Consider the following 12,777-nt stretch of genomic DNA (forward strand, 5'->3'; position numbering starts at 1 on the left):
CGCTTAAAGACCTCCAAAGAAGGAGACTCCACCACACTCCTTGGCAGCAAATTCCACTGTCAAACAGCTCTTACTGTCAGGAAGTTCTTCCTAATATTTAGGTGGAATCTTCTTTCTTGTACCGTAGTTTGAATCCATTGCCCCGTGTCCACTTTTCTGGAGCAGCAGAAAACAACCTTTCTCCCTCCTCTATATGACATCCTTTTATATATTTGAACATGGCTATCATATCACCCCTTAACCTTCTCTTCTCCAGGCTAAACATACCCAGCTCCCTAAGCCGTTCCTCATAAGGCATCGTTTCCAGGCCTTGGACCATTTTGGTTGCCCTCCTCTGGACACGTTCCAGCTTGTCAGTATACTCCTTGAACTGTGGTGCCCAGAACTGGACACCTGAACCAATGGATTCAAATGACAAGAAAGGACATTCTGACTAAACCTTAGGAAGAACTTTCTGACGACAAGAGCTCTTTGACAGTGGAACAGATGCTTTCGCAAAGTGGTGGGCTCTCCTTCAATGGAGGTCTTTAAACAGCATTTGGACGACCATCTCTCTGGGATTCGTTAGCTGTGATTTCTGCCTTGCAGGCAGTTGAACTAGATGATCCTTGGGGTCCCCTTCCAACTCTATGATTCTACCCCACCACTAATAGAGGTTCCCGAAAAGCAACCTGGGGAGGGATTTCAGAGAGAAAAGAGAGTGGGGGCGGGTGGGTTTTGCACACATACATGCCACACAACCACCATTCTGCTGCTGGAGATTCCGCTGTGCTAAGGACACATTGCAGTGGGAAAGAAGTTGTTGGGTTCATGTTACCCATGGCTGCATCATAACATGTCAAAAGATGGAGTAAGTACACTAATGTACTCATTCCAATGGCTCCTTTGCAAGTTGGAAAACTGCATCACAACATCTGGAGAAATGCAGATTTTGAGTGACTACCTCTCCTCTCCTCTCCTCTCCTCTCCTCTCACCTATATTGCTTTATTTTCCACTTTCCTCCTCCTCCTCCTCAAGTGCTACTCAAGTGTGCTTGTCGCAAACAGAGCTGTCAAAAGCTGGCTTCTTCATCCAGAGGGCAGTTTTGCATTGCAAGCAGGATATATAAAGCACAGAGCAAAGGACATGAATGTCATTCATAATAACATATATTCATCTGTCAACGTCACTTACATGGATTGCTTCTTGCTAGTTACTTTAAATAAATAAATAAATGTCTTCCAAACTGATATCATAGAGCTGGACTCGGGTCGAGCTGTGTTTCTGCCAAGAAGAATCCAGGAGATTAAGGTGACAGTGCAGCAATTCAGAGAAGTGATTTACAAGGGATCCTGGGTGGAAAATGTACTTGGCTTCTACTATTTACTATACAGTAGTAACCTCTCTGATTTGGAATGTGTAAACACATTTGTTGTTGCCAATGTTGAGTTTTGCCTGAAGTGTTGTGAGGCTGAGCAACCCTCTTACTTGTTTGTTTGTGCATTTCTAGCCCATCTTTTTCTCCAAGAAGCTCAAGGCAGCATACATGGTACTCCCCCTCCTCAATTTAATCCCCAGAAGAACCCTGTGAGCTAGGTTAGACTGAGAGGCGGTGACTAGCCAAGTGAGCTTCATGGCTGAGTGGCAGAATTCAAACCCTGGTCTCCCAGATCTATTACTGTGCTGGCTAGGACTGATTAGAGTTGTTAGCCTAAAACATCTGGAGGGTACCAGGCTAGGGAAGGCTGATCTAAACTCAATGGGTCCAAGACCAAAATTATCATCTTCCTCCTCAAGTCAGGTTACGTCTCCCATTCCAGCATGGCAAAAACATGTCCCTTCCTCTCTGTCCCCTTGGCATACAATTCTGTGCCCTGTTGTTGCCTTGTTTTGGTTTGATTTCATTTAATATTTGCAACCCACATTCCCCACGTAGCATAGTGCAATAGTGTCAGAAAAACAGCCCACAAAACAATATGTCAAACGATCAACAGAAAACACCAAATAAAGATAATGCGATGTCCACCTCCACAGGCCCCATCACCTCTGTCTCTGCTGCAAAGATAATTAAACTCTCTCATCTCTCTGATCATGCGATGCCTCTCCTGAGCTACATACCGTATACAGGTGAAACTCGAAAAATTTGAATATCGTGGAAAAGTCCATTTATGTAAGCAATTGTTTTCATTAGCTACTGGAGTTTACTATATGAGATAGACTCATGACATGTAAAGCGAGATATGTCAAGCCTTTGTTTGTTATAATTGTGATGATTATGGCGTACAGCTGATGAAAACCCCAAAGTTGAAATTGTTAATTTGGGGTTCTCATCAGCTGTACTCCATAATCATCACAATTATAACAAACAAAGGCTTGACATATCTCGCTTTGCATGTCATGAGTCTATCGCATATATTAGTTTCACCTTTTAAGTTGAATTACTGAAAGAAATGAACCTTTCCACGATATTCTAATTTTTCGAGTTTCACCTGTACATACAGGCTTCCTGTCAGTACCCAGATGCAGCCCCTCCTGTCTCTCCAGAAACATTCATGACTGCCTTGTCCTTATCCATCTGCTCTGTGCGTCCCAATGCACACTTTCTGAAGTACCATTTGCACGCCGAGAGCTCCACAGAATGACCACTTATGCCTTATTGAAACAGAGGAGATGCATTGCTCCAAAAAGAAATCGGGCAAAAGAGACATATGCATAAACTTTAAATGCGCTAGTTTATAGGCACAGGTGCAAATTTAGAAATAATTGCTATAATTTTTAAATAAAATGCATCTCATCATAATGACCAGGTGACCTCAGCTGTTCGCTGCTGGTGGGCAACTTCAAGGCCCACTGATCTTCGTCTTTATGGTTCTTTCTCTTCAAAACAAACTTCAACTGGAAAAGCACTTTAAATAGAGGACTGTCCTCTGTAGAGCACAATGGATGCAACACGACTACCTGAACAGTGGCTAGTGCAATATGTGGTGCTTTCCAAATGATTTGTTGCAGCATGTTGAAACCGACACTATGCAAGAAGGGAAGCTAAATTGTGTCAGTTCTTTGACAATGAAAATACGTTGAGAAAGGACCCAAGACAGTCAGGTGGCAAATCTGGATTGCACACATAACAGAGCACACCAGGTCTTGTGTCACCAGGCCTAGATGCCTGGTGGGGCTCCTGCTGGGGGGTGTGTGTGTGTGTGCAGATAAGAGTCCCCTGGTTCTGCTGCAATGAGGAGGTAGGCACACTGAGTATGGGGCTAGGGAGGGTGTTTTGCCCAAGGTTCTGTCAAAACCTGGACCCCAAACTGCCATACATGTGTATTCCACATATCCCACTTAGTAGAACACCTGCCTTGCTTGCAGAAGTTCCCAAGTTCAATACCCTCAAAGCTTGCAGGTAGGGCTGGAGAGCGACTGCCAGTCAGAACAGGCAACACTGAGCTAGTTGGATTCAGCTTCCTATGCTGTCAAAGTAGCATATCTGTCTCCTCCCCCTCTCTTGCCATATTAATGGTGCACTGCAGGTGACATATTGAGTCAGATCATGAACCCACCAAGCTCAGTATTGTCTGCTCTGACTGGCAGTGGCTCCTAGCTGTACCTCTCTCAGCTATACCTGGAGATGTTAGCAGGGGCTGAACCTGGGACTTCTGCATGCAAGGCAGGTGCTCTGCAATCTGCGCTATGTTCCTTCCCCCAGCAGGTGGAAAAATCACGTCCCGCTTTTGTGGGGTCTAGTTGAATCACTAGATCTCAGTTATTTATAGTTCTGTTCGACTCAGTAAATGCATTTTCATTTTGGAGTAGTTGTTTCAAGTATTACGCATCTGTTATTGTCACACAACATCACCATCAGGAAGCAAGTTCTGTGCTAATGACAAACCATGTTCAAAGCTGTTCAGAAAAAGTTAGCATGTCAGGGTGAAGGCTTCTGGGTGGGGCTGCAGGAGGTGAGGGGTGGGCCCTCCCTCACTGGAGGTCTTTAGGCAGCCCTAAAGCCAGTGTGGTCTAGTGGTTAAGAGTGGTAGACTCGTAATCTGGGGAACCGGGTTCGTGTCTCCACTCCTCCACATGCAGCTGCTGGGTGACCTTGGGCTAGTCACACTTCTCTGAAGTCTCTCAGCCCCACTCACCTCACAGAGTGTTTGTTGTGGGGGAGGAAGGGAAAGGAGAATGTTAGCCGCATTGAGACTCCCTAGGGTAGTGATAAAGCGGGATATCAAATCCAAACTCTTCTTCTTCTTCTTCTTCTTCTTCTTCTTCTTCTTCTTCTTCTTCTTCTTCTTCTTCTTCTTCTCCTCCTCTGCTTGGGATGCTGTTAGATCTGGATCCTCTGCACTGAGCAAGAGGTTTGACAAAATGGCCTACAAGACCACCTTCCCATTCTTTAACTCTAGATTTGTAGCTTTGGAGTATTTTTAAATGCAGCCTTTAAGAAATGTCCACCTGGTTCATACTCCCCGAATCAACCAGCAGCTCCCCTTCCTAGAGAAACATTAAACAAGCAGGACTGAGCATTTTCACGAATGCTAAAATACCTGTACAGGTTTGATTCCAAGCCTAGCTCAAAGTGCTAGACTGACCATGGTATGGCCGGATCCCTTGGGAATCTGCCTGATTGTCATGTGCCTGTGGAGGCTCTGTTCTGAATGCTTCCCTCATGGAGGTAATGAGCATGGAGGCTATAGACGGGGCCTTTTCTCTGGTGGCACCCCAGCTGGGGATCTCCCTCCTCAGAACAAGTCACCAGGCATGAGCCCCATTAACATTACCTGCTCAAAATTTCAAAGCCACACACTCTTTCCCATCTCTCTCTCTTATGTTATACTTCCTTGAACCTACAGAGGCATCTCTGTCAATCTCTGCGCAACTCAGCCATTCCAAAAGACCAGCTATGGCAAAGAGGTCCCTCACATGTGTCTCTAAGCAGAAAAAAGCATGTGATTGACTGGGCCGACAGTAGGCCCTTCCTCCATCTGAAAACTGTGGTATGTTAAGGATGCTTGGAGTTGTAACTCTGTTATGGGAAAACTATAGTTCCCATGATTCTTTGGCAGAAATCATGTGCTTTAAGTGTACATTGGGTGTACTTTTAAATCGAAACACACACACACACACACGGCTGGACCAAGGCATATTCTGCCTGTAAACCACTTTGAGGTTTTCTACAATCCAGCAGTATATCAATTTTATGAAATAAATCAATGAAGTCAAAGTAAAAGGTTATGCTCCCATCAGACAGAATCCAACCAGCTTGGCAGGTGAATCCTATTGCAATTGCAGCAACAGTGCAACATTCACCCCCATTCCTGAGGGCAGCAGGGCAGGTTACAGGACTCATGGGGGGGAATGGGGGGGCTTGCTGTAACACCCAGCATTTTCCTTGCTCAGGTAAATGCCAGGGCTGAGCCTGAGCCTGAACACATCCAGATAGGAGGGACATTCATTCTCTGGATGAAGCCAAGCAGTCTGCACTGAGCAGGGAGAAAGCTCAGTTTGCCCATCAGGTCGAATGTGTTTGCTTGACTGACTCTTCTCATTTTTATCTAAATGCTCAATTACACACTTGAAACAAATACTGTTGTATCTCAGCAAAGAGAAGATTCTGAAACTATTTATTGTAGATTTAGTTAATTAACACAGAGACAATTAATGCATTCTTTGGCAAACCCTCTTCAATACTTGGCTCGAATCAAGAGTTGGAGCAGAATGACTTGTAACAGAACAATGCAATTAGCCCTGATCCCTCTGTCATGGGGGCAGCTCCAATTTAAAAGTCCACCGTTAACATGTATATCAGTTAATTAACCAATCAATCCTGCAATTAAAGCTAATTATTACGAATACATCTTTCTGCTTAAACTTCTGAACTGTTTCTTTTGCAGGCTTTCCCCCTCCCCCCCCAAAAGGGGGAACATGTTATTCCTTTCCCAGCAACCAGTAAATGTGTGCCATGGTCATATTTAATAAAATCTTGTCTGTTGCATAATAACCAGGAGTGCTCTCTTCCCCCAGACAGAGCTACATGCTTATTGTAAACCTCAGTGTTTGTGGGGAAACTGTTATTCTGAACCTTGCATCACTTACCACCAGCAGCAAGATTTCCGGGGAAACACCTGTCTGTAGAATTAAACCAAGGGCAGCAAACTTCAACCTGAACCAAGCCAGTTCAGTTACACTTGAACCAAAATCCAACCAGAAAACATAATGGGTTTGACACCTGGGTTCTGTTAACAGAAGATGCTTCTCCAAGTCTTCTTCCTAGAGGCCTTATCTTTACTCCAGGAATACAGTTCCAGGTGTCCTGCAGGTGTCGTTGGACTCCAACTCCCATCAGTCACGACCACCATGGTCAACGGACCTCCAGTTTCTAGAGGTCTACAGCTTCCCCATCCTTGCCTATAGTCCAATCACACTCTGCTCTCTTTAAAAACCATTCTCTGCTTCCAACTTCAATTATCCACACAACTCTAGTTTATCAGTTTATGTTGCCCTGTAAAGTCAACAGAATCATGCATAACTACACACTCGTTTCAACATACGGGGTGTCAACATACATCCCAGCCAATGCAGGATATTTGCATTGTCCATCTAGATTTTATCTTTCCTGTTGCTGAACATCTCCCTTCACTGATCGCTACGTTTTCCATACAGTGTTTAATTCCTAACAGGCTTTGGAGGAATCAGAGACAGAGAAGACACACAGAGAAAAAGACACCAGCTGAAAATTCACCACGGAGCAAGGCAAGCTGCGTTCATCCTGAATTTATCAGGATTATAAACACTGCAAGTGACTAGGAAACACTAGATTGGAGCATTTAAACCTGTGGTGAAAAGGGTTGCACCAAGTTCATCTGAAGGATGAGCTACCTGTTTGCTCCAAGAAGCTGAAAATTACACACCTACCTAAGGTGTATTCCTATTAAAAATACTTTATTTTCAAGTGGGCTGTAAAAACTGAAGCCTGGCTTGCTTCTCCCTCTCACCAAAACAGATAAGGAGAGGTGCTTAGAAGTGAAGAGAGAGTGCTCTTACCTGGTTGAAGATTTCCTGGTCCATGGCATCAAGGTCCCTGCCAGCCATCCTCTCTCTCAGTTGTGTGGAAGGAACTTAGAACAATGTGGTGCCAGCTCTGGAGTTCCCTCTTTAAAGACTTGCTCAACACGGACCGAGTGGGTGGAGAGAGAGAGAGAGAGAGGAGAGGAGAGAGAGAGGAGAGAAGCGCATCTACGAGACTCACTGGGGGAGGTCACTGCCTGGGCTTGAGGCAGAGAAATACGGGATTGTAGCAGGAAGCAGTTTAATCCCAGAGCTGAGCGACGATGAGCAGCCAAATAAATAAATAATTCACCCCTCTACTGTCAAAAGGCTTGTCTGTGAATGTAAAAAGCCAGAATCTTTGGGACGCCGGGAGGTTCAATGCAATTTATTTACCGGTATTTTGATTTCACAAAGCAGCTGGGGGACATTTCTGCAACTACGCTGAAAACGTGGGGGCAGCAGCTCAGTCACTGAACCCCCTTTTTGTGTGCAGAGGTAGGAGGGCGGTCCCAGCCAGGTTCAATCTCTGACACCTCCAGTTTTTCTTAAGGTTCTCTCAAGAACTCATTCTGTTAGAAAAAGTCTCTCTCTCTCTCTCTCTCTCTCTCTCTCTCTCTCTCTCTCTGTGTGTGTGTGTGTGTGTGTGTGTCTGAGACCCTGGAGAGTTTCTGCCATTTGGTGATGTCCCTTCAGGATGGTTTGGACTACAACTCCCATCAGCCTCAGCCAGAACAGCTGGGCTCCCACCAGTGCTGGCATCACACAGCTGTGCTGATGGAAGTCATAATTCAAAACATCTGGAGGACATCAGACTGGGGGTGGGGAGGGAGGCTTGCTTATTCATCCATTTAGGTGCATTAAAACATTGCTAGTTTGAAAACTAGCAGGGCTGTGGCTCAGTGGCAGAGAGCGTATGCTTTGCGTGTGGAAGGCCGCGGGTTCAATTCCAGGCAGGGTTGCTGCCAGCATGGGAAGACTCCCAAAACTCCCCCCTTACCAAATTTCAGGGACACGGGTGGCACTGTGGGTTAAACCATGGAGCCTAGGGCTTGCCGATCAGAAGGTCGGCGGTTCGAAACCCTGCCACGGGGTGAGCTCCAGTGCGGTCCCAGCTCCTGCCAACCTAGCAGTTTGAAAGCACGTCAAAGTGCAAGTAGATAAATAGGTACCGCTCCAGCGGGAAGGTACACAGTGTTTCCGTGTGCTGCTCTGATTCTCCAGAAGCGGCTTAGTCATGCTGGCCACATGACCCAGAAGCTGTCTGTGGACAAACGCCGGCTCCCTCGGCCTATGGAGCGAGATGAGCACCGCAACCCCAGAGTAGTCCGCGACTGGACCTAATGGTCAGGGGTCCCTTTACCTTACCTAGTTTGAAAATGAGAAAATTATCTTGTATTAAGACTGTGGCCCCTGTACACAGCATGAAACCACTGTAAACAGCCATGGGTTCCCTGCACAGAATCCTGGGAACTGTAGTTTGTTAAGGGTGCTGAGAGTTGTTCTCCCAGAGCTGTGGTTCCCAGAGTTCCCCGGGAAGATGGATTGCCTGTTAAACCACTCTGGGAATTGTAGTTCTGGGAGGGGAACGGGAGTCTCCTAACAGTTCTCAGCACCCTTAACAAACTACAGCCCAGGATTCTTGGGGGCAAAGCCATGGTTGTTGAAAGCAGTGTGATGCACTGTGCGGATGAGCCTGGGAGACAGACAAGACCCCTTTTCAGGCATGGTGAGTCATTCTGAAGAACAAGTGACTGGAAGAGCAGGCCATGCTCACTGGTCCCACCCCTGCTGTCATCATCATCATCATCATAAACTTTATTACACTAGCCAAAGGCCATGGCATCATTCACAAAGGGAACAAAGAGAGAAGCAACGATAATGACAAAAAACCCCACAAAAACATCAGGCACTGCAGATACAATGAACCATGATCACTTCTCCCAAAAATTATTTGTTGCCTACGATAGAATAGCAAGGGGTTCTCGGGTAGAATGTGCCAGCTTAAATGTCCAAATCACCTTTGCTACTGACTGCTATTTTATCTAATTCTTTTCTCCTGATCTTCTTAGCTGCCAACACATATAGTGCTACTTTATAAGTTGTGAAGTTATCAGTATCACCCAGCAGCCATTTCACGCTTTCCACACTGTTTGAGTGTGTTCCATTCGTGAGCAGGGGTTTTATAAATCGGTCTCTTGGTTCTATATATAGCGGGCATTGCAATAAACAGTGGTGCAGGTCCTCTACGCAAGGTTGCCCACACAGACAAAGTCTCTCCTTGTACTGTACTTCGCCGTACCGACCATCCACCACCGCCGAGGGCATCGATTGGAATCGTAATTCTGTAAAAGCGATTCTTAGTATGGCAAGTGGGAGCTTTGTCAGATAACTAGCTCGGATGTGCTCCGTTTTGGTAAGTGGGAACCATGGTGAACTTTTGGTAGAGGCAATTGTGGTCAAACCCCTTTCTGCATCAGACCTGAAGAGACGATCTCTTAAGTGCCTCTTATCTATCTTCATGATCACCTGGAGATCTTGTAATTGATATTGGGTCAAGAGGCGATGGATGCCAGCCTTCCAACATTTGGTCTGTTCCCCTTCTGTGTGGGCCATAGCAGGGAATTTCTCCTCTGAGAGAAATGGAAGTATTTTCACATACCGGTAGTTTAGACACAGATCGTCAGTTCTAGCCCTTATTGTTGTCACGTCTGCTTCCACGCGGAGAAGAGCACAGGAATTTGTTCTGCACTATTCCTAAGGCTTTCTTAGCATTTGGGTCCATGCCCCATATCACTACTCCATAGAGCATCTGGGAGACCAATTTACTGGCAAAGATTTTCGAAACAGGTTCTAGTAACTGGCCACCCACCGTAAAATAGAATTGCATTAATGTACCCTGCTGTCATGTCAGGTGTTATGTATTGAAGTTCTCACCCTAGGCCACTAGGGGTGTGTGTATATAGTTCATTCTGCTGCAGTTTTCACTCAGGTCCGCACATGCAAATGAAGGATTGAAAAGTGACGTTCAGGGATTGGGTAACTACAGAAAGTTGTTACTGTTGCATTGTAGCTGAGTTCTATATAAGCAGGCTGCTGAGCCCTTCAGCTCACTTCTGTTCCAGCCTGAGAATAAACAAGAGCTGCCTGAAAATCACTGTGTCGTCTGCTGTGTCCACCCACAACTTAACATCAGCCCCCCACCATCCACAGGTGTGGAAGGTCTGGAGCAGGGAGCCAACTCTGGACAATTAGAGTCACCCCACAATTGGGAACCCTGCACAATCTGGGTTCTAAATGGCACCAGGAGCCACCACACAGACCCAGGGCCCCCCATGGGTGGAAAGGGTTTGGCTGGATGATCAGAGCATGGCTAAGGGTTTGGAGAAAGCGAGGAGAATGCCCGCCTCTTCCCCTCATGTGATCACAGATCGTAGAGCTGGAAGGGATACCCAAGGGTCATCTAGTCCAGCTCCCTTTTCAATCACAGCTTAAGAATCACTGGCAGATGGCCATCCAACCTCTCTTTAAAATCAAAACAAAAAAACAATGAAGGAGAATCTACCAACTTCTGAGGGAACCCTAACTGCCCGAGAGGATAGAATGCCTGAAAAGGTTGATTGTTATGATCACATGAACCACTCCTTGCCTATGCAAATATACAAATTAGTGTGACTGGCATTGACATTTCCCCTTGGCTGAACCTGAGCAGGAGCCAAGCCGGAACAAGCTCAGTTGCACCTGAAACCAGAAGGTTTTCCTCATTGCGTTATCAGATAAGGACTCAATAGTTACAATTAAACACGCTGAGGCACTAAAGAGCTTTTCAGGGTAGAGTTAAACAAAGTCAAGTTGCTTCCAGACCAAGTATATGCTGAACATTCCTCTTTATTTGTTTTCAGGGAGCTTGGATGACGTGTCAAAACAAGGCTTTCCCCAGACTTCCCAAGGCATTTGCATAATTTCATAGAATCATAGAATCATCGAGTTGGAAGAGACCACAAGGGCCATCCAGTCCAACCCGCTGCCAAGCAGGAAACACCATCAAAGCTCTCCTGACAGATGCCTGTCAAGCCTCTGCTTAAAGACCTCCAAAGAAGGAGACTCCACCACACTCCTTGGCAGCAAATTCCACTGTCCAACAGCTCTCACTGTCAGGAAGTTCTTCCTAATGTTTCGGTGGAATCTTCTTTCTTGTAGTTTGAATCCATTGCCCCGTGTCCGCTTCTCTGGAGCAGCAGAAAACAACCTTTCTCCCTCCTCTATATGACATCCTTTTATATATTTGAACATGGCTATCAGATCACCCCTTAACCTTCTCTTCTCCAGGCTAAACATACCCAGGTCCCTAAGCCGGTCCTCATGAGGCATCGTTTCCAGGCCTTTGACCATTTTGGTTGCCCTCCTCTGGACACGTTCCAGCTTGTCAGTATCCTTCTTGAACTGTGGTGCCCAGAAATTTGCAAAAGGTCTGATCTTTTGGAGAAGCAGGGGGTTAGACAGTGCAAGGAAACCAAATCACCTATAACAGTGCAACATGAATTTGCCAGTACCATAATCAGTGTGGTGTAGTGGTTAGAGTGTCAGACCAGGACCTGGGAGACCAGGGTTCGAATCCCTTCTCAGCCATGAAGATCACTGGGTGACCTTGGGCCAGTCAGTCACTGCCTTCCTAAAGTACCTCACAGGGTTGTTGTGGGGAATAAATGAGGAAGAGGAGAATCATGTACCCCACCTTGAGCTCAATGGAGAAAAGGTGGAATATAAATGCAATGAAATAATTCTGTTATACAAGTCTATGGTGCAACTGCAGTTTGAATGTTGTATACAGCTCTGGTCGCCTCAGCTCTGAAAGGATATTGTAGAGTTGGGAAAGGTTCAGAAAGGGCTGGCCAAATGATCAAGGGGATGGAGTGGCTCACCTGTGAAGAGAGGTTGCAGCATTTATGACTTTTCAGCCTAGGGAAAAGGTGAGTACATGATAGAAGTTTCCAAGATGACGCATGCAGGCATGGCATGGAGGAAGTGGAGAGAGAAAAGCTTTCTTCCCCCTCTCTCCTAACACTTGTGGACACCCAGTGAAGTTGAAGGTTGGAAGCTTCTTCGCACAGCACAGAGTTAAACTATGGAACTCTCTGACACAGGAGGCAGTGACGGGCACCAACATGGGTGGCTTTAAAAGAGAATTAGACAAATTCATGGAGGGGAGGGCTATCGATGGCTACTGGCAACATGGGCTAGCAGCGGGTGTATGCCTCTGAATACCAGTTGGTGGTAATCTCCAGTGGGTAGGGTGCTGTTGTCCTCCTTTCCTGCTTGCAGGCTTCCCATAGGCACTGTGAGATCAGAATCCTAGATCTCTAGGATGGACCACTGGCCAGAGCCAGCAGGCTTGTCTTATATTCAGTCTGGATTGAACCCCATCCGAAAATCATGACAACCCGAAGGCACCCCCTGATCCTCTGGTTCTGCTTGCAGAATTCCCAGAGGCATTTAGTTGGCCACTGTGAGAACCTAATGCTGGATTAGATCAGCCTTTGGCCTAATCCAGGAGCCAGGCTTTTCTCGTGTTCTTATTGTCCCTGTAATTCATTGGAACAAATCCCCCCAAGAACTGGATTTGATCTAGTGGCTATTAGTCACAGTTACTAGATGGAACTTCCCTGTAGGAAGCAGTCTACCTCTGAGTAGCAGATGCTGGTAACAAAGAACAGAGGAAGCCTGCCACTTTTTTTCCTTGGTAGGAGCTCCTCATT

General features: G+C 46.1%; 1 protein-coding gene across 1 annotated transcript in view; it reads right to left on the reverse strand.

Moving 5' to 3' along the window:
* LOC117052298 (hexokinase-2) overlaps nucleotides 1–7,096 on the reverse strand; it is a 56,093-nt gene extending 48,997 nt beyond the window's left edge. Inside the window, exon 1 of the mRNA XM_033159106.1 lies at nucleotides 7,019–7,096. Within this exon, the coding sequence (XP_033014997.1) occupies nucleotides 7,019–7,066 (48 nt within the window). The 5' untranslated portion in view covers nucleotides 7,067–7,096. The remainder of the gene's footprint in view (nucleotides 1–7,018) is intronic.
* Between the last annotated feature and the right edge of the window lie 5,681 nt (nucleotides 7,097–12,777).

The sequence above is a fragment of the Lacerta agilis genome, chromosome 8, assembly GCF_009819535.1.
Source record: "Lacerta agilis isolate rLacAgi1 chromosome 8, rLacAgi1.pri, whole genome shotgun sequence".
Classification (NCBI taxonomy): Eukaryota; Metazoa; Chordata; class Lepidosauria; order Squamata; family Lacertidae; genus Lacerta; species Lacerta agilis.